Raw genomic sequence first — 25,354 nt, forward strand, 5'->3', positions numbered from 1 at the left:
TCCTGTATGCAAAATCAAAGAAGTCTCTGCAGCAAAATATAATTAAAGTAAGCTTTTTTTTATTTATTATTATTATTTTTAATTTCCTTATCTTTTTGTGTTTTTGGTCCTTTCCTTTTTCCTTATTTTTTGTATATGTTTCGTTTATGTTTCTATCGGATTTAATTAATTTATATGTATACATTCATGTATACATGTAATTGTTTATTCAATTAATTCTGCTTATTTAATGGTGCAGTAATATTGTTATAGGGATGGGGGGGGGGGTATAATTTGTTTATACAATATTTCTGTGATTATATTGGATTTTGTACAGAATACCAATAAAAAGACTTTGAACCAAAAAAAAAGTATGCTACTAATGATGCAGAATATAGTACCCTGTTGGTGTTGTATTATTATAATATAGCTATTTCGAACTTCTTTATGTACTGGGTATTTAAATAATAAAATATATTAAAAAAATAAAGCTCCAAAATTACTATTTTTATGCTAAGTTACTCTAAATCATAGGTATGACATAATTAGAAACCTACATATATTCAGCTGATGGTGTCTCATAAGCAGGATACGACTTCATTAATAACATATATGTATCTTACAACTTTCATAATTATAATAACTATACCAGTGGATGGTACTAATTCTGACTGAGTCAAAAAATGTGATTAAGTTTCCCAAAATCAATTTATTTTTTAGAATAAACCTCTCTAAAAACATTTATTTTTAACATCTACAGTTTCCGCAGAAACTGAAAATTGTCTCTAGACTCCACCCACCACTGGCTGCACAGGTAAAGGAGACAGCACCTACACAGGGCTTTACATTTTCCTCTCATTCAGCCATTCAAACAGACACCACAGAAACGTTAAGTATTGTTTAATGCAACAACTATTTACTTTTGGAAAGAAAAAAAAAAACAAGACTCGCAGATTACATTATTAAAGTCCCTTAGTACAGAATCCTATACACTGGCCCATTTATCAGATTTTGGATTTCATGATGTTTAAGACTTACTTTCTCCATGTAACTGTCACCCTTATGTGTACATCCTGAAAATACAAAACATCCCCACACTTGAGGGAGAATTAGCTAGTTAGTCTACATGAATAAAAACATTCCAGGTACAATAGAGGTAATATGGATAGCAAAAAGGGCCTTGTGGCATGAGCTTATAGTGGACATAAAGCATAATTATGTACAGATCGGTACAGAGTATTACTCACAAGTGTGGGATGTCTTTCTAAAAGCAATTGAAAAATGGCATTCCAGAAACAACCTCCATTATTCATGTGTTGCATAACCTTGCTTCAAAAACTCGGACCCTAAAATATTCACATAAAAATCTTCCTACACTAAACAGAATATGTTGTGAAACACTGACAATCATTTCACTGAATGATGCAGGATGAAGTTACAGTCTTTTCCCCTTATATTATCTTTTTTCTGCTGCCTCCTCTCCTTCAGTGTGGGTGTTCTGGTGGATCTTTAGGGTGCTCTCTCGTGCAAAGCATTTTCCACAGGTGGGGCAGTTGTATCCAGAGTGGTGCTCCTTGGCCATGTGTGCTTTGAGCTGCTCAGACCGAGCGTAGCTCTCATCGCACTCTGTGCATGCATGAGCATTGCGAGGGGTAGACCCGTGTGCCTCCCTCTTGTGTGCCCGCAGGGCTGTCACAGAAGGGAATATGAGGTCACAATTTGTTTCGGAACAGGGGATCTTGAGCTCCGGCTGCAGCTCACTGGAGGGGCAACCCTCTGTTGTAGAGTCATTGTATTCTTCTTCCTCTTCTTGTTTGATCTTCTTCATCTCAGCCATCCCTCCTTGAGCTGCGTTCTTGGGTTTCCGGCCACGCTTTTTGCCTTGCGGCTTAACGTCACAGTTTATATCATTGGCAAATCTCTCCTGGTGCTGCAGAAGCTCTTCTTCTGTCTGGAAACCACGACTACATTTGCAGCATTGGTAGGTGTTGAGGTCATCAGCAACTAGGGGGGCTTCGGGGTGCACTGCGATGCGATGGTTGCGAAGGCGTGCAGCACTGGGGAAGAATGCGCCACAGTCCTGGCAGGGACACCGTCGTTCTATGCACTCATTTCGTCTGTGTTTGTTCAGCTGCAAGACATTTAACATTCATCATAAACAATAAACAATTATTTTATCAGTTCCCAAGCACAAAAAAAACAGGGTAACATTTAGCCTGCTGCGCCCTCACCTCGCTGAAGGTAAAGAAGTTTTTCTGGCAGTAAACACAAACGAAGGGCTTCTCCTCTGTGCTGTGGGTGGCCTGGTGCTGGGTGAGCTCCTCAGAATACTGGAAGCTCTTGTCACACTTATAGCAAATGAAGACTGTATTAGTCTGCAAAATAATGAGCACAAAATTGGTTAAAAATATGAAATCCTAACTCAAGGCATTATTCACAGATTTTTTTTTAAAGAAGAATGAAAGGTGTTTACAATAGTCAACTGATGAATCTTAAAAAAAAAAAATCACAGATATTTTCAAACCAAAGTACATCTTCACTTTCATTCAAAATTGTAGCATTATGTAAATAATTTATTTATATTTTCTTACATTTCTTTATGTTTATACAACAGCAACTGTAATGCCCCAATTTACCCCCAGGATCACTTAATATTTCTGATTCTGATTATCTAATTCTTTCAAAACAAAATTCTCGAATATTGATCCTGGCCATAAAAATAATTATTACATAATTTATGGACCAAATGATAAATGGACAAAACAATCTGCAGATTAATCAATAATGAAATTAATTGAAGCAATAAAAAAAATCAACCCTATTACACATGAATTGCTTCCCTACCTGCTGCAGGAGCTGCTTGTACTGGTCCCGGTGACTCTTCCTCATGTGTCTCTCCTTGGCTTTGGAGTTACAGAAGGTGATGAAGCACTGAAAACACTGCAGACTCTCATGCTGATCTGCATCACAATGCAAGTGGTTTGATGATTAGTTTCAACGTAATATAGCAGGAATAGATATAATATATACTGTGATTATTGTCAAATGAGACTAGAATTAGGTTAACAGCATCACATGGTGTATGAACATATATACATGTTAGCTTACAGGACTGCAGAGGGGCGACCACAGGCTCAGGCTTCACCTCCGTTGAGGCGGCTCTCTTCTCACCCCCAACAATGACCTGTTCTATCTTCACCACTTCCATGCTGATGGTTTCAGACACTACTCAGCCACATGGAGATAAGATAACATAAGATATTCCTTTATTAGTCCCGCAGTGGGGAAATTTGTAGTGTACAGCAGCAAAGGGGATAGTGCAAAAAAACAAGATGCATCAGCTAACACAGAAAAAAAGAGCTAAACAAAGTGTAACAAAATATGAACCATTTAAATAGAAGGAAGTATAAAAATAGGAGCAGTTAAAGAGGGACACAAATACCCCACACCTCACCTCCATACCATTATTGACACACAGTACACCTGAACTGAATGGACTGTAATGCTGTGCAATATGCTGCCTTCCACTGTGTAATTGTCTAAAATATATTATTTATTTTTTTAAAAATATTTTTTATGAGAGTTACAAGTTCTTTTAACATGGTCATGGAGCATATATACTGTATATTTGTATTCTGGGAGTATCGTTCCTATGCTAGTTTAGTTTATTTATTGACTACACTGAGGGCGTTTTATATTTTAATAATTTATTTATTTATTGTGTTGAGTTGAATGTGATACTTATTTTGTACTGTAATTACCTTGTGCCTTTTCTACCTTTCTTTTTTTCTTTTCTTAAAGATGAGTCGGTGTAAACTGCTCAGAATTCCAATGTACTTAGGTGCAAATGGCAAATAAAACTCTTGAATCTTGAAATGTATTTACAGTATTGACAATAAACAGACTATTAAAAAAATTGCACATGTGGAAAATGATATTGCACAGTGAGCTGTAACACAGGAACACATTGTTGTTGTTGCAGACACACTGAACATGCATCATAACTGTGATGTTAGCAGGAGATGACTGCAGTAAAGCTAGTGGTATATTAACCCGCGGGATGTTTCATATAAATAATATAAAGATTGGAGATTGAAAACAATTTTTCTAAAAATGAATATACACAGTATGAGAGTCTGAATTTGTATTTTACTTCTGGCACACTAGTGATGAAATAAAGACAGAATAACCCTAATAAACGCTAGGCCTGAGCTAACGTTGGTTGACAACGGTCGTCAAGCACACAGCTACAACTGAAAGCTTTACACCACTATAGTGTGTATTTTAACATTATTTTCAATCGTGTTCTCGTGTGCTTTACTTTCGTGTTGTACCTGTGTACTTTATAAACGTGCACGTATGTGATAAATCGTGATTAATTTTGAATGAAGCCTTTTGTAAACAGTTCAGAAGAAGGCATCCATTTCTTACCGCACGAAACGTCCGCCGAAATGAAGCCGCGGTGAATGTTCTGCCCACGTCACGTGATATGGGATCACGGAGCTATCGCGAGATTATGGAACTGCGGGTTTTATATGGAATGTACCACTGCGTTGTTTGTGGAGTGGCTCTTATCATTTAGTCCTTCAGGGCACATTTACCTTCTAATCTAAAGTTTTAAAGGTGAAACCATGCTTTTAAATCATTTGGTAACACCTGAAGACTGAAACTACGGACTGTTTCCTTGTAACAAAACAAAAAAAGGTGTTAAGACATGACATATTTTGTTAATAGTCTGTTTATTGTCAATACTGTATATACTGCTCCTATTTTTATACTTCCTTCTATTTAAATGGTTCATATTTTGTTTCACTTTGTTTAGCTCTTTTTTTTTACTGTGTTAGTTGATGCATCTTTTTTTCGCACTATTGCTGCTGTACACTGCAAATTTCGTATTAAACTGCGGGACTAATAAAGGAATATCTTGTATGTCAACAATAGACAATAGCATCTTTATACAATTTTTTTTGTATAAATTTATTGTATTTATTTTTTCCATAACTGTTTACCCCTGTATTAAACATTCTGCTAATGAATGTTTACTGCATGCTATTAATGAATTAATAATAATATAATAATAATTATTATAAATAATAATAATTAATTCATAAACATTGAACAAATGTTGGTAGAGAAGAAAAAAATGCAGTTCTTCGTTTTTAGTGAAATTATTAAAAACAAATATTAAACTGAAACTATTCGATGGGAAAATATGAACAAAATTATTATTGTTCCTTTCCGAAATTTTCTACAAGTAAAACACACAGTAAACCAAAACAACAAAGTGAAAAGTCAAGTTTCAGGTTCATAGAATTTTATTGGTATTTTCACCAGACAAGGCAGAACATCAAATGTAAAACTTGATGATGAGGTGATAAAACGGCACATTATCGCTTTAAATAATTTTGTCAATGACACAAGCACGGGATAGGGGCAAATGAGGCAGAAGAACAAGTTCAAGGAGTGAGAGGAGCCATTTAAACCCTGGCCTGCTGCTGCTGCTGCTGGTGTTCAGCAATTCGGCTTTCCATCACAGGCCTGAAGTGCCTGATCAATCCCTGAGAACACAGAAAAGAGAAAACAGAGGAAAATAGGACATTAATAAAGCAGAAGAATAAGTGGATGTACTACAAACAGTATGTCTGTGTATATTTACAAAAAACAGGGAAAGTGTTAATTCCTGGAAGTGGTAGTGGAAGTAACCTGAAAATTCAGATTAAGGGAGAAAGGACCTCGAGTATTTTTTGAGGCTATGGTTTGTGGTCGGGAGTTTACTCCTCGAAGCTACACCTAGCTAAATCTAACGCAATCCAATTCAACAGCCCGGCAATAAATCTTTCCTCTATGAAACATATTATATTTAGTTTTTGCTACTCTGTCGGAGCCGTGTTGATTGAATTCTATAGTAATATTTGTCACAAAATAATGGAAACTTCAATGTTATGCAATAAAATTTAACAGCAACACAAACTGCAGCCTGCAAAATGCAAAACTCATTCATTTCCCAGAGTCCCACATTCATTCTTCCAATGACCCCGTTAGTATGCAAATGCATTATGACAACACATGTGTTTACCTGCACTGGCCATGCTGCACCATCTCCCAGGGCACAGATAGTGTGTCCCTCAATCTGCTTACTGAGCTCCCAAATCATGTCGATCTCTGATGGCTTTGCATCGCCTTTCACAAAACGCCACATCATGTTATTCATCCAGTCCACTCCTACAGAAAAAAATGAAAGGGTCAATTTAGTTTGTTAGAGGTATTACAAGACACTGAAAAGCCCAATGTGCATAATGTTAAAGGAGGAATATGTAGGACCGACAACTATTGTTAAAACAGGTAACAGCAGTCCAAATTCAAAACATTGGCCTCTCCACTCCTCTGGTGTGATTGATAGCAGTTAGCATCACCGCGTTAGCCTCTGGCCAGTAGAAGTTGGAATCACTTCACCGGCTTTGTTTCTCAAATACTCGCTTCCTTGATAACCCATCTGCACACGGACCACAGAGAGATGTGCCAAGGCTTTTTAGGTTGGGTATCAGAATGAGAATGAGGGTAGCATCAAACATTAACGTTATCTCTGTTGATCCAGTTTGTTTGCTGGCTTCCATGGCAATAGAAGGCTGTGTTTGCGTGCCAATTTGTTTCATATGTGGCAACTGGTGTGGAAGCGGGCAGTGGACGGGATCACACCGGCCAAAACAAAAACAGACGTTCCGGACCGGAAAGGAAATTTCAAAGGGGAACATACTGGCTGTAGCATTGTTGTCGGAGAAGCCAGTATTTCAATTTAGTATGTTACCTTAATCTCGGATGACATATCGTGGTCATTTTATGATTTATTATAGTAAATATAATACATATTGATACTTTAAGGTGGGCGCATAAAATGACAGTGAAGTGGCACTTACCTTCTCTGCAGGGTGTGCACTGGCCGCAGCTCTCATGCTTGTAGAACTCGATCAGACGGGCGATGGCTCTGATAATGTCAGTCTGCAAAAAAAACAATGCATCCACAAATGTAACGGATGTTTTGATGATTTCTATATACGTAACAAATTATGCAGCAGAGGCGACAAACTTACAGATTTGTCCATGACGATGATTGCAGCTGTGCCCAGGCCAGTCTGAGCCTGGAGGAGGCCGTCGAAGTCCATCAGCACCTCTTCGCATACATTCTTGGGAATAAGGGGTGTTGAGGAGCCACCGGGGATTACACACAGCAGGTTATCCCAACCGCCACGCACTCCACCTACCAGACGGATGTTCGTTTCAATTTTAAAAAACTGCATTCACTTAGGGTGCGCTTATGTTAAGCCATCTTAATCTTTCTGGTCCATGACCCCCTCGGAGCAGATAAACAAATGATGCATGCAAGTTTCTTCCACTCACAGCAGCTCAGTCTTTGAGACCCAAGATGGTATTATTAACTCAAAAACATTTTCTCAATAATAAGAGTCAGGTTAGATACATCTTGTGACACATTCTTAGCGTGATATGTACCTGCGTGCCTCTCAATGAGGTCTTTCAGAGGGACGGACATCTCCTCCTCTACGGTGCAGGGGTGGTTAACGTGGCCAGAGATGTTGAAGAGCTTTGTGCCAGAGTTTCTCTCTCTGCCAAAGCCCAGAAACCACGAGCCGCCACGACGACAGATGGTGGGCGCCACAGCTACGGTCTCCACATTGGCAACGGTTGTTGGGCAACCAAACACACCTTTAAAATAGAAGCGGAAGTGAGGTTGATATGTCAGTACCAGCAGTAGTTTTCTGAGTTCAGATCATAATAACTAATAGGGTGGAGAAAATGTGGCCAATGTGAGAATGCACTGTGGGATAAAAGCTAAGGACTAATAAGATTAATATTTTTTTCCCATATTTTATCCCCCTCTGTGCACCGGAACTCACCCACATCAGCAGGAAATGGGGGCTTCAGACGGGGCTTCCCCTGCTTTCCCTCCAGGGACTCGATAAGAGCGGTCTCCTCTCCACAGATGTACGCTCCGGCACCACGCATCACAAACACATCAAAGTCATAACCGGTGCCACAGGAGTCTCTACCAATGAGCCCAGCAGCATAGGCCTCATTGATAGCCACCTAAGAGCAGATATTGAAAATATAATGCTTTAACAGGTTGAATTATATTACTATTAATTATTAGTAACACTCAGTCCTTAAGCTTGTATTTAGTGATTTTATAGTGAATTGTGTGAATGTTACCGGCATGTTTTTTCTTTTAAGATCTGGAACATTTGTAAATTTTGTACGTCTTCCCATTTTTTCATAAATTGAATTGGATCATCCTTGGGACAACGTACAATCATTTCAAAGTCTATATGTCAGGTTTCATTCTGTCCATTATCACCTGCAGGTTGGACGACTCGTTGTAGAACTCTCCTCTGATGTAGATATAAGCAGCACGCGCCCCCATGGCCCTCCCAGCCACCAGGCAGCCCTCCACCAGCTTGTGGGGGTCATTCCGCATAATCTCCCTGTCTTTACAGGTGCCAGGTTCTCCCTCGTCTGCGTTCACCACCAGATACTTTGGCCTGAAGCAAGAAGTTAGAACTGGGTTAAACAGGGTAGAGCAAACTTCATTTTGATCGACCATGTGAATGAATGTAAAGTGAATTAATTTAGAAACTGCATACTCAGACTTTAATGGGATGGAATGAAAATTAAAAATATACTTGCTGCCTTTTAGAGACATTGGTTTAAATATCAAGCTAATTGATATGTAAAGATTAGATTCACACTTCCAATGTGCTAAGAAGATTATTATCTAAAATCACTTTGAGAAACTAGTGCAAATACTTTGGACCAAATTAAGGATTATGGACTGTTCACTCTTCACTGTTGGTTTAGACTGTATAAGACATTTGTGTCTTTTCAAAAGAATCTGGTAAAATGATATGAGAATATCAAGGAAAAAAAAGAGCAGATGTGTGTGCATCTGTCTGTCACTGACCTGCCATCGCTGGGCTTATTCATGAAACTCCACTTCATGCCAGTAGGGAAACCAGCTCCACCTCTCCCACGCAGGCCAGAACCTTTAACTTCATTGAGAATCCAGTCGACTCCCTTCAAAAGGATCTCCTTAGTTTTGTACCAGTCGCCACGCCTCATTGCCCCCTTCAGCCTGAAGCACAAATATGAGCAGGTGAGGATTGTGTTCTTTTTTTCTCTCTAGACATTATTGATCAAGTTTTAATCCAAAAAAGATTCTTGTCAGGTCATAAACATGCATAAGTGGAATTCTTCTTTTGCTGCTCAGCACATTCTTTTGTATTGTGTGAGGATCCATCAAATCAAATCAATATGGATATTATGTTTTAGAATTACACATGAGAACAACATCATGGGTATTACCTCCAGTCATGGCGGCCATAAAGGTTTGTGAAAATTCTGTCCTCATCTGCCAAAGGCCCAAATGTTGTTTTCTTAGGAGCGCTCTGGGAAAATGAGACAAACACATAATCAGCATTTAACCCTATTTTCATAATTTCATTTTTAGTTTTTTTAACAAAATACAGGCCAGGTACCTGTGCTGTGCTGTTGAATCGGGTGATAGCAGTCACTCCACCCTGACTGACAGCAGCTGGAGCACGGGCCGCCGCACACACCACTGCTCGAGAGAGGGACAGCATCCTTCCTGCACGGAGGAGAGACCACAACACGACAAGTCAAACAATTAGTTTAGGTTACTTACATTTAACAAGAAATGTCGGACAATCAGAGTTAGGGCTGCAACTAAAGATTATCGTTAGCAATTAATTTGCTGATTATTTTTGACGATCACATTTTTCCAGAGCCCAAGGTGACATTTTCAAATGTTTTGTTTTGCCCGACCTATAGTCCAAAAGCCAAAAGGTATTCAGTTTACAATGATATAAAACAAAGAAAAGCAGAAAACCCTCACATTCGAGAGGTTGGAACCAGAGAATGTTTGACAGCGTTGCTTAAAAAAATGACTTAAGCTATTACTTGATTATCAAAGTAGTTGCTAATAATGTTTTAACGAATTGTTGCAGCTCTATTCAGAAAATAATCACACTGTGGGATTATTTATAATATCATGCATCTTCTACACCAAAAATGACTAAAAAAACTATTTCTCTCAGTGGATAGGACATTAAAGTACTTGAAACTTGAGCTGAAAACAGCCCAGTGGACTCATCAAAAAGAGCACCAACAAATCAATCCAATAAGTGTTATTCCATAACTAGACAGATTACTCTTATATATTTTGATGGCCCAAACAACTAACAACAACGCACATATATATACATATATATATATATATATATATATATATATAAATAATGAGAAGTTTAATAGACATCGGCAAGAATGAATGTTTGTTGAACCGTTACAAACATTCAACTCGTAACATAAAGCTATCATAAGGACAGTGCAATATGGTTAGACAGTGCAATATGTTAAATTGGGACAGTGCAATATGTTGCATCTGTGTAATATTGGGCTATTGTCTGTACCACGTACCTGCCATGGTGTGTGTGATAGTATGTGCCATTATGTACGTGGACTGTGTATGTGTTGAAACATCTGTTTCTGTGGAAATGTTTCCCTGTCTTGTGCTGAATCGTTTATTATTGTTGTTGATGCTGTTTTAATTTAGTGTTTGTAACTGCAGTCGGACGGAATCCAGGAAAAATGTCCCCACGGGGACAATAAAAGTATATCTTATCTTAATACATATTAGTTCTAATACCTGAATCATGCTTCAATTTGCTGCAAAAATCAACCTTTTCTCATAACTCTCACACGAATATTTTCAAACCATGAAACAGCATCAAAACAAGAGACATTGAGTGAAAACAGACACTGGTTCTATTTCAGCAGCAGCATTTCATCATAAGTCGATAAAGTCATTGTTTGGTGGCCACTGATTGATATTTAAATGAACAACAGGGATCTTGTGTAACTTGTGATGTGGTGTTGTTATGTCAGAGGTATTAAGAGTTAGTTAGCTAACGAAGGTGAAGGCGAGCACCAGCAATGCTATCAATCCTAACACTATGAGCTGTAATATTATATATCAACACAGTTAATTATGAATAAATACTCTTTTAAGTGTTAAGAGCACATACTGACCCCCATGCTCTTACAGCTAGCTACTGCTAGCCAGCTAAGCTAAGTTAGCTAACGGTTAACCTTGTAATGTCAGAATAAAAGCAGCAGATTCATGACGTAACATCCAGATATCACACCGACAATACGTTAAATTAACTCGTGAGTACCAGCTTGTAACACCAGCTGCATTAAAAGCAGTCAAATGATGAATAGTTTTGATGTAAGTTAGTAAACAACCAGTTCTTCTTCTTACCTTCTCTGCGACCTGAGTTTATGAAACACTGACAGGAAGTAGATGTCCAGACCGGATGTTGTCATCAAGAACTCAGCTGTGGAGCTGCTGCAGGCTTATTTAAATGTTCTGGTTGCACAACATGCTGACCATCATGAACCGCCCTCTTTCTATTTTATAACATCATCATAACAACAGTCTACCCTCACTAAATTCACAGAATTACATTTTTTTTTTTATTCTTATTTTATTCTAACGTTTGATCTATTCTTTTGTTATTATACTGCTTACTTGCACCAACAAAACCAAAGCAAATTCCTAGTAGTGTATACCTCTTACACCTGGCAATAAACACAATTCTGATTCTGATTCTGATTCTGATTCTGATTCTAAAAGTCAGTGTGTATGTGTGTGCGTTTTACTTACCTGAGTACTTCCATATTATTTTATATTTATTTTATTTAACCTTTATTTAAAGGGACTATTTGTAACTTTCAGAAATGCTTCTTAACAGCGACACCTGTGGCTGTGAAATCAACGAAAGTCAGCGTCGGGCTCGCGCTTGCTCGCTCTCAATATACCTGAACGAGCTTCACTCAAAACAGTGAGGCGACACAAGTCAGCTAAAACCACAATATCACTCTATATTTCAGCTGCTTGGCAGTAATGTTAGCTGACCAGACGAAGGTCTCTCCATGAACATGATTTAGATCTGATCCTAGTGTTGGCTTTTCCTGCCTAAGTGCAGGCTGAGGCAGCGGGGCTCTCCAGCGTGTCTCCCTGCTCTCTCCGCCCGCAGCCGGAGAGAGCAGAGGAGACACCGGCACCCGGTCGGTAACGAGAAGACAACGTAACTCTCTGTAGAGCTCCGTCACTTCACAAGACACGGAAAACCTCTGTTGGTCTGGAGGAGCTGCAGCAGTTATTTCTGCACAAACGTCCACTGTACATTCACTAGATATTCTCAGAGCTAAACTAACTCTTCTGCAGTGTGTAGTGAGCGCGCGTTCACGTCTAGAGGCGGAGCAAGCTGAGCTGTCTGAGTGAAGGCGAGCAGGCAGAGGAGGAGGGTACAGCGGCTACACGCGAACACGCATATGCGAGCGCGCATGTGTGCCGACCCGCTACATTTATGCGCGTACAAAGTTACAAATAGTCCCTTTAACCAGGTTAGTCCCATTGAGATTAAGAACCTCTTTTCCAAGGGAGACCTGGCCAAGACGGTCAGCAGCAAGAACACAAAGTTGCAGACACAGACACAAATAGAGATAAAATACAATTCACAATCACTAAAAGCACAAAAAAATTGCATTAAAAGAGAACTATCTAAAGACAAATGCTGATATACTGCCTATCCCCACTTTAAGTAAAAGATCAGTGTATGTGGCTGTGTGGGTACGTGTGTGCTCATAGGCAGAAAAAATAAATAAATAACATCTTTGCAACAAACTGCTTAGGCAAAAATAAATTTTTTATTCATTTTTATAAGGGTAGAAATATTCGTATTTACATGACATCATAAGTATGAGGATCATTCATCAAACAGTTAAAATAATGAAAAAGGACAGCATTGTGGTTAAAATAGAACAAATTCATGTGATTATTGAATTCTTACAGTATGTTACTGTAAAATAGATGACATTTCACATTTTTTCTGCATCAAATTTGTCTGGAAAAAATACACTATATCAATCAATACAGTAATAATAGCTCATAAGAGATGGGTTTTTTTGCCAATAAGCAGTTCAAATTAATCAGTTTTTTTGAGACAATAAGTTCTTCATTATTATCTGCTAATTAACCTACTTTACTTTCATAAATTTTAAAAAATATATATGTTTGCAAATGAATTGCCTGCAGAAAAACTGGAAAGTGAGTAATTTAAGTCCATGAGTGGAAAGAAAAATCACAGATAATAATTTTGGACACTTAATTGTAGCGATGCAAAGATGCAAATGTAAATGTTTTTTAGATTACCTCTTCAAGTGTGAGTAGTATGAAATGTGGAATTGTAAACAGTGATCTATAACTGTGTACATTCTGTCTCTGTACAGTTAGAGTTATTACATCACAGCAGCTTATCCTCAGTGAACAATGGTATTAAACCGTGACTTGATGCAACCTACAGACCTGAGTGACCATTAGAATCAGCGCTTCTGTACATACAGTATAGCCGTATGATGCGTTGCCAGCTGGTGCTCCGGCGCTCCAATGAGTGATGTGATGGATAATGAAACTGCAGCATCAGAAAGCATACAGACAACTGAAAATGATTCTTAAACAGTATTTACATTTGGAAAAGCTAGCATTTGCCATTAGTAAAAAGCACATGTATCACCAAAAATGTAAGTTGCTGAAAAAACTATTTAAAAATAGTGATTATTTTCTCAACCGTTTGTAAATTACACAGTGGATCTAACATGAAATGTGTACAAAGATCTAACACAAAAATTATCATATAGCTTATTGAGACCCAAGTAACAAAATGAAATCAACTGAAGGTGCAATATGTGCAGCAATAATGTGTTAATAAATAAAACTGAGGGTCTCCATCAGGTTGTTCATCACTGAGCACTAAAGTAAACAGCAATCAGTAAAATTTACATCGAAGGTTGCTTTGTTATGTGGTCAAGTTCAGTCAAAGCGTGACAAATATCCTCCACATTTCTGGCAGGAGTTTGTCTCTGTTGAGGAACAGATCATTCAGTTGGGGGAGGCACATAACTGGGTCTGCGAGCCACCCGGCCCAGACGGTCCACAGCCACGCTCTCAAACGCCCTCCTCATCAGAGGATGCTCCTCCAGGACCTCGTTGAAACTGTCCACACTCAGGGAGTAAAGGCGACAGTAGGTGTCGGCCTTCACTGTGGCTGTGCGTCGTCCTTGGGTTAGCAGGCAGATCTCTGAACCGAGGAACAGAGAGTCAGTTTAACCTTTGAAGCAATAGTTCGATGCATTGGAAAATACGTTATTTTGTGTTTCAAGAGTTAAATCAGATGATTGAAACAACTTTCATGTCTGTACATGTCTGCTGCATTTTCCATAAAAAAAACAAATAAATAATGGAAAGTCAGGTTAGCTGTTTCCAGTCTTTGTGCTAAGCTATGCTAATCGGCTGCTGACCCTATATCTTCATATTTTGAATATAGATACATATGAGTTTTATCAATCTTCTTTGCAAGAAAGTGAATACACTTTTCTCCCAAAATGTTGAACTATTTAGTCTTCCAAGAAAGTAAACTAAATATCGTTAGTTTTGAGACTGTTGATTGAACAAAACAACTAATTTGAAGGCGCCAACTTGGGTTTTGGGAAATTGTGATTTTCTTTTTTTTTCACAATTTTTTAAAAACATTTTTCAAACAAGTTAATTGTGAAAATTATTCTCCAATTAATCGATTATCAAAACAATTGGAAGTTGCAATCTTAGATACAGTGCAGTGTGGACAATAAGATGACATACAGATGAGCAATACATTTGGGACACTAATTGTAGCTGCAATCTTCTCTCTGTCCGGTAAACCACATTACCACTACTGTTACAGTCTGTATTGAAAATATGCTTGACGCAAAATGAATCTTCAGAGGCAGTAACTCAGGTTTACTCAGAACAAAAAATAAAGTTTTAAGATTCACCTCAACTAGTGCTCAACTTGTCAAAAAACTGTCTTGCACCACTGACTGATTAACCTTAACTGAGAGCTATTGGCTATAACGTAGTCAGTAACATAATTAAAGGAGCATTTCAACATTTTTGATACAAGTCATTAAACACATCTTATCTTCTTAGTACGGCTTGTACACTAATAATTGCAGAGAAATTGAAAAGGGATCAGCAGCAGCTTTAACAACACAAGAGGAAACACAACAACAGAACTTCTTCTATAACTTTCTGATTTGATGGGGAGCTGTTAGAAGGTTGAATGATTTACAAATGATTTACCTCCAAAATATGCCCCATCGCTGAGCGTAATCTCTTTACTGCCACGCGGGATGACGGTGACGGTGCCGTGTTGGATGAAGTACATTTTTCGACCCAGCGTTCCTTCTCGTATAACCAAGTCTCCAGGTTGGAAGACTTCGAAACGCAGCTTGGTCAGGATCACTGTTACAAAATGAGGGTCGGTGTTGGCGAACAGCGGCATGTTGGCTACGAGCCCACGGCAGTTATAGCTGACAATCTCCTGCATGAAGAAAGAGAAGAGAGAAGATATTAAGATCAGTGATACCGAGAAATCTCTACCATACCATGTTATCGGTTTATTACTTAAGTCAAATGGCAGGTTTAATGAATAACACACCTCCTTCAGCGGATCACTGAGCTCTCCGAGGATGCTGTCCTCATCGAACATCTTGCCTTGGAATCGCTGCTCATAATAATCGTGGATCCTCTGCCTTACGTCCGCCGGCAGTTTATGGAACGACATGTACTGCTCCACTTGCTTATACTGAAAACATTTGCACAAAACACATGGAGATTTGACCTTCATGAGGACACAATTGAAATTGCACAGAGCTGATGTCAGATGTCACGTTTAGTCACATGTTCTACCATGTGTTTGCACATTAATCACGCATTTATCTATTATTTGTTTTGCAGTTTTTTTCCAGTTGTAAGTGGATTACAAACTCATTTGTAATGGGCATTAGCAAACAGTGATCCAAAACAAAGGTACCGCTATTGTTCTATCATCACCGCTGCTTTATCTTGTGAAAATCCCCTGGCAGAGGTCACAGTAAGGCCACAAAATCCATTACATAATACACATATTCTCTAGGCATTTGGCACTGTTTCCACGAATACGAGTACGAGTACGAGCAAGTAACGATATAAAACATGGCTGTGATATTAAACCTTGCAGCCAGAATCACATTAGCGTCCACGTGAAGCTCCTGGGACATATTGTTCACTAAACGACTGAAGCCGTAGGTCAAAAATGTTTTAGTTTGTTGATCTTTTCCAGTCAGTGCGGAGGTGATTACCTTCTCTTGATACTGGCGATGTGATGCATCCAAGGATTGGACCAGGTTAGTTGCATGACCGAGGAACATGGCGTAGCAGGTGGCCCCCACGACCATACTGATCATGGTGAGCCAAACGCCAGTCAAGCCTTCTGGTGGGTGGGCGCCGTATCCTATACACAGCATGTGACTCATGGCCATGAACAGGGCGTAGGAATACTGTAGGTGCCATGTGGTATTCTGTAGGATGGAGAAAAAACAAGGGGAGAGGACGCAGTGATGTCATGAGAATATATACTTTATGACCATAGTTAAATTGGCTGAAAGAGGCCAAATGAATGCAGCATAAGTGAAGTTTTTGCTAACATTATTTTACAAGCTAAAGGTCTCCTAATAATTACAAGAAGTTTCCTGGAATTAATGTAATTTGGTGTTAATTATAAGGAAAATTGGGAAAAACACTTATTCACTTTCTTGCCAAGAGTTAGATGAGAAGATTGATGCCACTCTATACTATGAGAGTGGTATCATTCTTCTCATTTAACTCTCAGCAAGAAAGCAAAGAAGCGCATTTCACACAATGTCAAAAAATTCAAATTTTTTTTTAGTAAAAACCCATTTCCCCTATAATTAGGAAGTACATTTTTCCAGGTTTAAATGTATCATAAGACATGCAGTAGGCCTATGTACGTATTAATAGATATGTACTCACCACCATGTTATTTTTGGCCACCCAGCAGTCTGGGGGGAAGTCTTGCAGCATAGGCACCATGAAGGTCAGGCAGCCGTCCCAGTGGCACAACAGCAGCATCATGCCAATCAGGTTGACTATACGCACCGCAGCGCTGGCCAGGTCATAAGTCATGTGGAAAATCTGAGAGAGAGAAAAGTTGGACAAGTGTTGAATTTCTGATGTGTACCGTTCTGTGTGTCATTGTGAGCTTTGTCTCTCGTCCTTCCTTTACCTCTTCCCACTGGTGAATGTAGCGGATGAGGCGAGACAGTCTGAGAAGACGCAGCAGACTGAGGATCTTGGTGAAGCGGACGATGCGGAGGGCGCGGGCGGTGCGGTACACGTCAGTCGAATCGTGCAGGGACTCCAGGTCAACGATGAGGAAGATGTAGTCGACGGGGATGGAAGAGATGAAGTCCACCATGAACCAGGTGCGGAGGTAGTGCTTGCGGATTTCTTTGGGGTTCAGGATGATTTCGCTGTCCTCGCCCGGGATGCCCGTGCGGAAATTGAAAACCAGGTCCATGAGGAAGAGAGTGTCAGACAGGACGTTGAAGGTGATCCAGGGCCCGGTGTTCTGGTCTTCAAAGAAGGTGATGCCCCAGGGTAAAATCACCAGATTGCTCATCATCAACAGGAGCATCACGAGGTCCCAGTAAAACCTGGACGGAACAGGAGTGGTGGAAGGTTGAGGTTGTGCAGATGTAAAGCTGTGAGCATTTTATGTACAACTAAACCCCAAACCTTTCATCCACTATTGCTATACAGAGATACAGATACATCCAGTATCCAGATATCCAGTACTCACAGGTCAATTCTTTGTCAGAGTAAACAACTCTGAGTGCACATTAAAAATTAACTTTTTGCTCCTTATGAATAAAATAATGAGGGTTCTGTTAACAACTGACCTTACAAGTTGAGGTTTTTGCTCCTCATTTAAGCGCTTAAGGCAGTCAAGTTCACACTCAATGTAGTTATGAAGAAATTCTGCTTAAAACAAGGAGGGACAGCGGAGAGTTGATTTTGGTTAAACTAAACATACACTGAGACTAAAGGTGCTCAATACGAAATTCAGAGAATATCTATGAGGTGCTGCAGGAATGAGTCCTAAAACCCGGAAATGAGTTATCATTTTTGCACTTCCGGTTCCCTCGTCTAGAAGTCAAAGGTTTTTTTTTAATGGGTTTCTAGTTAGATGTTTGAAATAAAGTCTGTGGTTAACACAAGCTGAAGAGATTTTAACATTTTGTTCTACAATATAAAATACGTCAGTGAATGTCCCACTCATGAATTTTGAAGCTTTTACGTGTCCTAAAAAAGTTGGTTGTTAACAAGTGGCTAAATGAGACTACAAAACGTCATCATACTGACTCGTCCACCTTTACAGCCTCGTTGTGTATACTCACGCTTATGCGACCGCAGTGTAATTTGTTTATAGCATAACATTAGCTTTTTACTGCTGGCGATTGCATCCACGCTTCAAAAATCATAAAAGTGGTGTTCACTGGTGGCGATTATCTTGCTGAACAAAACGTGTAAGTATCATACACGTTTGTTTGTCACAGAGCTTATTTTCTACACTAAACCAAAATCCAATGTAAAAATCCCATTGGCTTTTTGTCGAGGGAACCGGGGCGATGCTAACTTCCTGGTTGGACACAAAAATATGTCATCCCTGCAGCACTCTTTTGCTTCCACACGGCTCTCAACATAGCGATGGATGAGCCGTCTAATAGTGAATAGTTGTTTGCCACTATATTAATACTCTGGATATTGTATCAAGAACCCTTAAATTGTTTTCACATTTATTAATAAATGATCATATTCAAAGAAAATCTTAGGGAAATTAACAAAATAAACTATCAAATATTATATTTATATCCAAGTCTGTCTTTTACAGGCTAACAGAAATGCACTGCTGCGTAAAATTAGAAGACTCAAAAGCAAAGAATAAAAAAAATATAGTGTACAAATGGTAAGATTTATGAGTGATACATAATTGTGCAAGCTTTACGAACAAATCAAACACATTACAAACATACTGTGAACACAGGAAGCTCTTACTGGCTCATACCTGTACAGTAAGTGTTCTTGGTTTAGACATGTGTGTAAGGATATGAGTGAATCCTGGTAATAATGCTGGTTGTCAAGTTAATCGTGCAAACCGAACTTCTTTGGGTTGAATTCAGGAAGAGGCCCCGGGAGCTTTGCTGAGGTTAAAGGCCTTAGCCCTGCAGGCAGCACGAGGCTTATGGTGAAATCTGTTCACATAATGAGTGAATTAATTGTAATGGAGTCTATTGGTGTCACCCAGACTGCGTTTTTATTGCTGCAGCTGCCCCAGTGTGTCTTTATATCATACGGTATTCACTAAATGGAGACACACCAGTGACATACAGTAAGGTCAATTACATGCTTTACAGGTGTGAATGCATAATAGAGTGTGAACAGGGTGTTCCTGAAAAACAGAGCATTGCTCTCAGCGGTCTAAACCGTTTAAAAAGACACTGAAAGTTAATTTCAATGTAAATAAATACTTGCTAATTATTCCGAATGATTTGTTTTCTTACATGAGGAGATTGACACCGACATGAGAGTGGCGTTGATCGTCTAATCTATAATACTATAAGGAAGAGAGCGGATAAGCCCAAAGCTACTCCTTTAAGTCAGAGAATTTGAAACAGCTATCAAGGTCAAGTGAAGTCATCCAATCTACAGTGTGCCATCCAGGGAATGACCCATTTCACAATGACCCTTCCTCTCATAACAAGCTCCTGTCACAGGAGGAACCCCCTCTCATAAAAAATGAATGGCGTTTACCTCACCGGGTCGGGCTCTATATGAAGACAATGAATAAAAAGACAAACGTCACTGCCACCGAAAATGTGTGATACGCAGACGGCTGCTTTCAGGATGTTGAAGCCCAGATGTCTGCGCTGCACATAGCTGCACTCATCTGCTTCATGCCATACAAGTCCCATTTTCCTATAAGTCTCCAGTGTCTCGTTATACACCACGGGTACACGGTTTTGGGTTTCCTCACAGATTGTTTCCATCATGTGTCAATCACTTTGAGTCTCTCTCTCTCTCTACCTCTCCTGCTCTCATTCTCTCTTTCATTACAGACAGAGGCACGGTAGCAGAATATGAACCAGACTATTTTTGTTTACCGTCACTCATCAGTGATCACAGTATGAACCCTGTGAGAAAATGACCTTCTTCCTTAGCCAGTCAGAGCGGAGAGATGCAGGAACTGATAGATTAGTTCCTCATTCTCGTTCACGTTTATCCCTCAATCAATCTCTCGCGTCCGTGTCCTTTGTGTCTACACGCTGGTTTACATGACTACTTATCATCTCCTCTCATGTTGCAGCAGATTAGTGGTTGCTTGCTGCTAATAACTCCACCAAAGACTCTGGACGTCATTATGGCTGCTTGCATGAAGCGTGTGCTTAAGTATGAGTGAGAAGCAGAGTTAATTCTGCTACATGAAAACCTTTTAGACATATTTTGCTATAAATAAACGGCGGGAGCGGAACAGGAATAGGAATGTGGTTTTATAGCATTTTATGTCGAATGTAAGTCCAACATTGAATCTGCCTATAAAGTAAGTTTAGTTTATATCTTTTTAAAGCAACAAAAGTTATAAATAGGTTACATATCTGCTGTTAAGATAAACGACTATCTGCTATTTTTCTGTCTTTTTAGCCATCCTAGTGGCGTTGCTGTAGGCTGTAGGGATAGACAATGACGGTCCAGACTGAGAATATATCAACAACTATAATATGGATTGCCATTGAAGTTGGTACAGACATTTATGTTCTTCAGTGGATGAATCCTAATGACTTTGGTGATCCCTTGACTTTTCCCCTAGTGCCACCATGACATGAGTGAAATGTCTCAACAACTATTGGATGGATCGTCATTAAAGTTCCTGAATCCTCTTACATTGGTCCAGCTGCACCATCAGATTAAAATTTCAATCTACTACTACTTTGATTTATGTTGAAATACCTGCAGAACTAAAGGCATTCCCATCAGCCTCAGCTGCACATTGTGTTTAGTGCTAATTAGCAAATGTTAGCATGCTAACACGCTTAACTCAGACAAAACATTAAAGGGGAACACCGACTAGATTAATAATTCCAATATGTTATTTCCACGTCCGAGGAAAGTTCAATCACTATTTGTGAACGTGAGTTACTCTCTCTCGAAGCCAGAAACCAGAGAAGTCTCAAACTTGTGATGTCATAGGGTATAAAGTGTGGAGCTGCTCCATAGACAATGAATGGGAGACTGATTTTATGGACCCACAGAACGTTTGCTTTCTTTTTTATACCCAAATGAGCTTTATTCTATTGTAGCTTTGTAAAGGTTATGAAACAGAAAATGTTCCCATATACTCAGACCATTCTTCTGGGTGCTCTCAGTGTCATCTAGAACATCTCTCCCCATTCATTTTCTATGGAGCAGCTCCACATTTTATACTATTATACTATTATTATATATTTCTGGACTGTCTTAGACCATAGGAATAACATGTTTGCATTCAGCTCGCTTGCATCTTGTGCTCAGAACAATCTAAGTTTGAACATACAGCTCCATGACAACTGAGCAAACTCCATCTGATGTGACATCGTCGACAGCTCCGGTGCAAGCGAGTTAAGTGGACTTTAAGTTCAGAAGAACCTTCGTTGCATGGCATTAGACTTATTTACCAATTTTAAATTGGACTTAAAACACAAAATTAAACCAGCTATCCAACCTTAACCACTAAACAGGAAACCGTGCTATTCCAACTCATCCATTAAAAAGGGGAAGTTGGAGCATAAGGTTTAAGGAGAACAGGCCTTCAGTAATCCCCCCCTCAGCTGTCTGTGTATTATTGCATAATAGAGCAAGATTGGAATTATAGGGATTCTTATGGGCAATAATCCCTCTGCACGGGTTTATCCTCTCTGTCTGGCATAGCCCTGATGTTTAAAAATTGTTTAAATTTGATGCCGGCTATTATTAGTGACCGCACAGACTGACTGCTTGGGGGCATCGCTGCTAAGATGTCGCTCAGCCCCAAAAGCTGAATTATCTGACAAATCCTCCTAAAGCGAGGCCAAAACTAGAGCAACAAAAATATTGGATTTTTTTCAGATGGAATACATTGGATCACTTAAACTAACAGGATCAATGAATGCAGTTCCCCTCTCGTCATAAACAGGGAGAAAGGGAGTTACCAGCGGTATCATTAATCCAGATGATCTTGTCCTATATACTGTATCACTAATCAAATCCCTTCATCGCCTTATCATGTGCGAGGGGACCATGACATCAGCTGCTGTACTGCAGCCTGCCCTTGGAAAAATTGGATCTGAGCTCCGTCACAGGCTTTGGTTGGATGTAAACTGGATGCTTTCAAGGGAAGTTTATGAAAGATTAATGACGAATTGGGGGAATCTTGTGTTGGCAAAAGGTCACTGACTTGTGTTTTGACCCATTTGTAGGGTCCCACAAAACAGCACTGAAATTAAGAGGAAACTGAGGTTAGGAAAATCTGAAGATGACCTCATCATTACCTGAAGTCACTGTAGGGGTGGATGATCCACACTCCATAGCTCTGGACCCTGGCCTGCTCAGCAGCAACGCCCTTATGGCTGCCAAACATGCGCAGGGAGAACTTGTTGACCCCTGGCTGCAGCAAGGACCCAAACTTCCTACTGAAGTAAAAGACATGGCTCGGTGAGGGTACTGTGTCTTCGCCTCCTTCGTCCTCCTCGTTGGTGTCATGCACACCATCTGGATCCGCCGTGTAGTCGTCATTGTGGGTCTGGACCAAGGAGAAGAGCGTCTTGGTCACATCGGCCCTCTTCTCTCCCTTTGGTGTGGGGGTACCAGGTGGGGTGGTCCTCTGGGAGCCACTTCTCCATCTGGAGAAGCGGAGGCTGCTCCAGCTGCAGTGCCTGGACGTCTCTGGTTTGTGAGCCGGGCTCTCACTGACGTTCCTCTGGTCATCTGTGCTCCTGGAGAGGCTGGTCATTTTCATCATACCTTGCATTTTTTAAAGTGGGCAAAGCAAAGAGGTGCTCTGTCTGTTGTCTCTGAGGATTTGGCTTGCAGGGGCCTGATTGTAAAAGTTCACTTACTAATAAAGTTCTCTGCAGCTACCATTTTCATTTCATGCATTCTTTTAGTGTTAACTTCTTTTACAAAAAATCCTGAAACACTTTTAAGAAAGATGTAAAAATAAAATACCATGCAGCTACTGTAGTTTAAAAAATATATAATAAAACAACAACTAAAAGACACCAAGAAGGTCACTTTTACCACATGCACACAAGTCTCAAAATCTCATATAATAGAAATAATGGATTTCCCCACAAGAGTTCTCACAATATAAATCCATAAAAAGTTCCAGCGTCCTTTAAAAAAAGTCCTTTCCTGTGCGGTGATGGATGAAGCCTCCGACCAAGTAAGGATAGAAACTTCAGCCTCAGATGTGATTGTGTCTGTCCGCCTTTGTTTGACCATGAGAGGACGGACGCAAATTGACAGAGAGGGCTCAGTAGCCTTCAATAATCGGCTTGTTGGCATAACAGCGTCCACTCACCTCTCTCCTCCTCCTCCTGCTCCTCCTCTCTCTTCCTCTCTCCTCCTCCTCCTCGTCTGGTTGCGCAGCCAGGACTGGGTCCAGCCTCCAGCCTCCAGCCTCCAGCCTCCAGGTCAGCAGCAACATAATAAATACAGTAAATTACTCAATTCCGGTCGTCCTTGTTCAAGAGAGAAAACCACCACACTCGATATTCATTTGATAGGAGACGCACTGTGTAATACAACATGAGGTTAACTTTATCCTTTTTATGTAAAATTATTCATTATTTTTCATTTATCAACACCAGAGTGCAACCACCTCATCTTTGACAGCTTACACTTTCTTGGCTAATATAAATTTGCTATTAAAACCACCTTCCAAAAGTCCTTATTTTTTTAATTTAAGAGAGTTTTATAGAAAAAATAATTAGTAATAATTAATAATTAGTCTATACTGTACAAAAAAAGTGCCTTCTAGGGTGCCCTTCCAGCGGAGAAAACATGACGCAGTGCTCTCTAGAGTGCCTTTAAATGAAGAATACATGTTAAATGCCATCTAGGGTGTCTTTCAAGTGGAGAAAACATGAGAGAAAACATGTTAAATGCCATCTAGGGTGCCACTTCCAGCAGAGAAAACATGAAGAGAACATGTTAAACTGACATCTAGTGTGCCTTTCCAGCGGAGAAAACATGACGCAGTGCCCTCTAGAGTGCCTTTAAATGAAGAATACATGTTAAATGCCATCTAGGGTCTTTCAAGTGGAGAAAACATGAGAGAAAACATGTTAAATGCCATCTAGGGTGCCACTTCCAGCAGAGAAAACATGAAGAGAACATGTTAAACTGACATCTAGTGTGCCTTTCCAGCGGAGAAAACATGACGCAGTGCCCTCTAGAGTGCCTTTAAATGAAGAATACATGTTAAATGCCATCTAGGGTCTTTCAAGTGGAGAAAACATGAGAGAAAACATGTTAAATGCCATCTAGGGTGCCACTTCCAGCAGAGAAAACATGAAGAGGACATGTTAAACTGACATCTAGTGTGCCTTTCCAGCGGAGAAAACATGACGCAGTGCCCTCTAGAGTGCCCTTAAATGAAGAATACATGTTAAATGCCATCTAGGGTGTCTTTCAAGTGGAGAAAACATGAGAGAAAACATGTTAAATGCCATCTAGGGTGCCCTTCCAGTAGAGAAAACATGAAGAAAACATCTTAAATGCCATTTAAGGTGCCTTTCCAGCAGAGAAAACATGACACAGTGCCCTCTACAGTGCCCTTAAATGAAGTAAACATGTTAAACACCATCTAGGGTGTCTTTCAAGTGGAGAAAACATGAGAGAAAACATGTTAAATGCCATCTAGGGTGTCTTTCAAGTGGAGAAAACATGAGGGAAAACATGTTAAATGCCATCTAGGGTGTCTTTCAAGTGGAGAAAACATGAGGGAAAACATGTTAAATGCCATCTAGGGTGTCTTTCAAGTGGAGAAAACATGAGGGAAAACATGTTAAATGCCATCTAGGGTGCCCTTCCAGTAGAGAAAACATGAAGAAAACATGTTAAATGCAATCTAGGGTGCCTTTCCAGCGGAAAAAACATGACACAGTGCCCTCTAGAGTGCCCTTAAATGAAGAAAACATGTTAAACGCCATCTAGCGTGCCCTTCCAGTAGAAAAAACTTGATGCGGTGCCATATAGGAAACTCTCTGCGCACTGGTGCCCCACCACGTGCAGCTGGCTCCCTTTTTATTGTTTTTTCACCCTGCCCCT

At 39.8% G+C, this 25,354-nt stretch overlaps 3 protein-coding genes across 3 annotated transcripts; all 3 read right to left on the reverse strand.

The window, feature by feature from the left end:
- Window positions 1-864: 864 nt before the first annotated feature.
- On the reverse strand, window positions 865-4,506 carry LOC119503915 (zinc finger protein 391-like). Its single transcript, XM_037795952.1, has 5 exons — window positions 4,411-4,506; window positions 3,088-3,204; window positions 2,824-2,939; window positions 2,211-2,354; window positions 865-2,110 (listed from the first exon to the last, which is right to left on the reverse strand). Exons 2-5 carry the CDS (start codon window positions 3,185-3,187, stop codon window positions 1,436-1,438), a joined length of 1,035 nt encoding a protein of 344 aa, XP_037651880.1. The 5' UTR covers window positions 3,188-3,204; window positions 4,411-4,506; the 3' UTR covers window positions 865-1,435.
- A 770-nt stretch (window positions 4,507-5,276) lies between these two features.
- Window positions 5,277-11,461, reverse strand: ndufv1 (NADH:ubiquinone oxidoreductase core subunit V1). Its single transcript, XM_037795374.1, has 11 exons — window positions 11,330-11,461; window positions 9,525-9,634; window positions 9,352-9,434; window positions 8,951-9,121; window positions 8,348-8,531; window positions 7,890-8,079; window positions 7,486-7,698; window positions 7,068-7,234; window positions 6,894-6,975; window positions 6,056-6,201; window positions 5,277-5,537 (listed from the first exon to the last, which is right to left on the reverse strand). Exons 2-11 carry the CDS (start codon window positions 9,627-9,629, stop codon window positions 5,457-5,459), a joined length of 1,422 nt encoding a protein of 473 aa, XP_037651302.1. The 5' UTR covers window positions 9,630-9,634; window positions 11,330-11,461; the 3' UTR covers window positions 5,277-5,456.
- Window positions 11,462-12,767: 1,306 nt separating this feature from the next.
- Window positions 12,768-23,611, reverse strand: LOC119503531 (potassium/sodium hyperpolarization-activated cyclic nucleotide-gated channel 2-like). Its single transcript, XM_037795373.1, has 7 exons — window positions 22,573-23,611; window positions 17,235-17,664; window positions 16,982-17,143; window positions 16,291-16,509; window positions 15,609-15,755; window positions 15,251-15,491; window positions 12,768-14,210 (listed from the first exon to the last, which is right to left on the reverse strand). The coding sequence occupies exons 1-7, from the start codon at window positions 23,049-23,051 to the stop codon at window positions 14,008-14,010; spliced, it is 1,881 nt and encodes a 626-aa protein (XP_037651301.1). The 5' UTR covers window positions 23,052-23,611; the 3' UTR covers window positions 12,768-14,007.
- Window positions 23,612-25,354: the final 1,743 nt, after the last annotated feature.

The sequence above is a fragment of the Sebastes umbrosus genome, chromosome 15, assembly GCF_015220745.1.
Source record: "Sebastes umbrosus isolate fSebUmb1 chromosome 15, fSebUmb1.pri, whole genome shotgun sequence".
Lineage (NCBI taxonomy): Eukaryota > Metazoa > Chordata > Actinopteri > Perciformes > Sebastidae > Sebastes > Sebastes umbrosus.

What these genes read in the sequence shown, in the direction of transcription:
- LOC119503915 (XM_037795952.1), bottom strand. Translation starts at nt 3,187, where the DNA reads ATGGAAGTGGTGAAGATAGAACAGGTCATTGTTGGGGGTGAGAAGAGA. An exon ending in GGTCGCCCCTCTGCAGTCCT is followed by an intron (nt 2,940 to 3,087) that starts GTAAGCTAACAT and finishes ATTGTGATGCAG; the next exon opens with ATCAGCATGAGAGTCTGCAG. An exon ending in ACTTCTTTACCTTCAGCGAG is followed by an intron (nt 2,111 to 2,210) that starts GTGAGGGCGCAG and finishes AATGTCTTGCAG; the next exon opens with CTGAACAAACACAGACGAAA.
- ndufv1 (XM_037795374.1), bottom strand. Translation starts at nt 9,629, where the DNA reads ATGCTGTCCCTCTCTCGAGCAGTGGTGTGTGCGGCGGCCCGTGCTCCA. An exon ending in CCCATTTCCTGCTGATGTGG is followed by an intron (nt 7,699 to 7,889) that starts GTGAGTTCCGGT and finishes TCTATTTTAAAG; the next exon opens with GTGTGTTTGGTTGCCCAACA. An exon ending in GTGCACACCCTGCAGAGAAG is followed by an intron (nt 6,202 to 6,893) that starts GTAAGTGCCACT and finishes TTTTTTCTGTAG; the next exon opens with GAGTGGACTGGATGAATAAC.
- LOC119503531 (XM_037795373.1), bottom strand. Translation starts at nt 23,051, where the DNA reads ATGCAAGGTATGATGAAAATGACCAGCCTCTCCAGGAGCACAGATGAC. An exon ending in ACATTCACCAGTGGGAAGAG is followed by an intron (nt 17,144 to 17,234) that starts GTAAAGGAAGGA and finishes TCTCTCTCTCAG; the next exon opens with ATTTTCCACATGACTTATGA. An exon ending in TGGCCAAAAATAACATGGTG is followed by an intron (nt 16,510 to 16,981) that starts GTGAGTACATAT and finishes TCCATCCTACAG; the next exon opens with AATACCACATGGCACCTACA.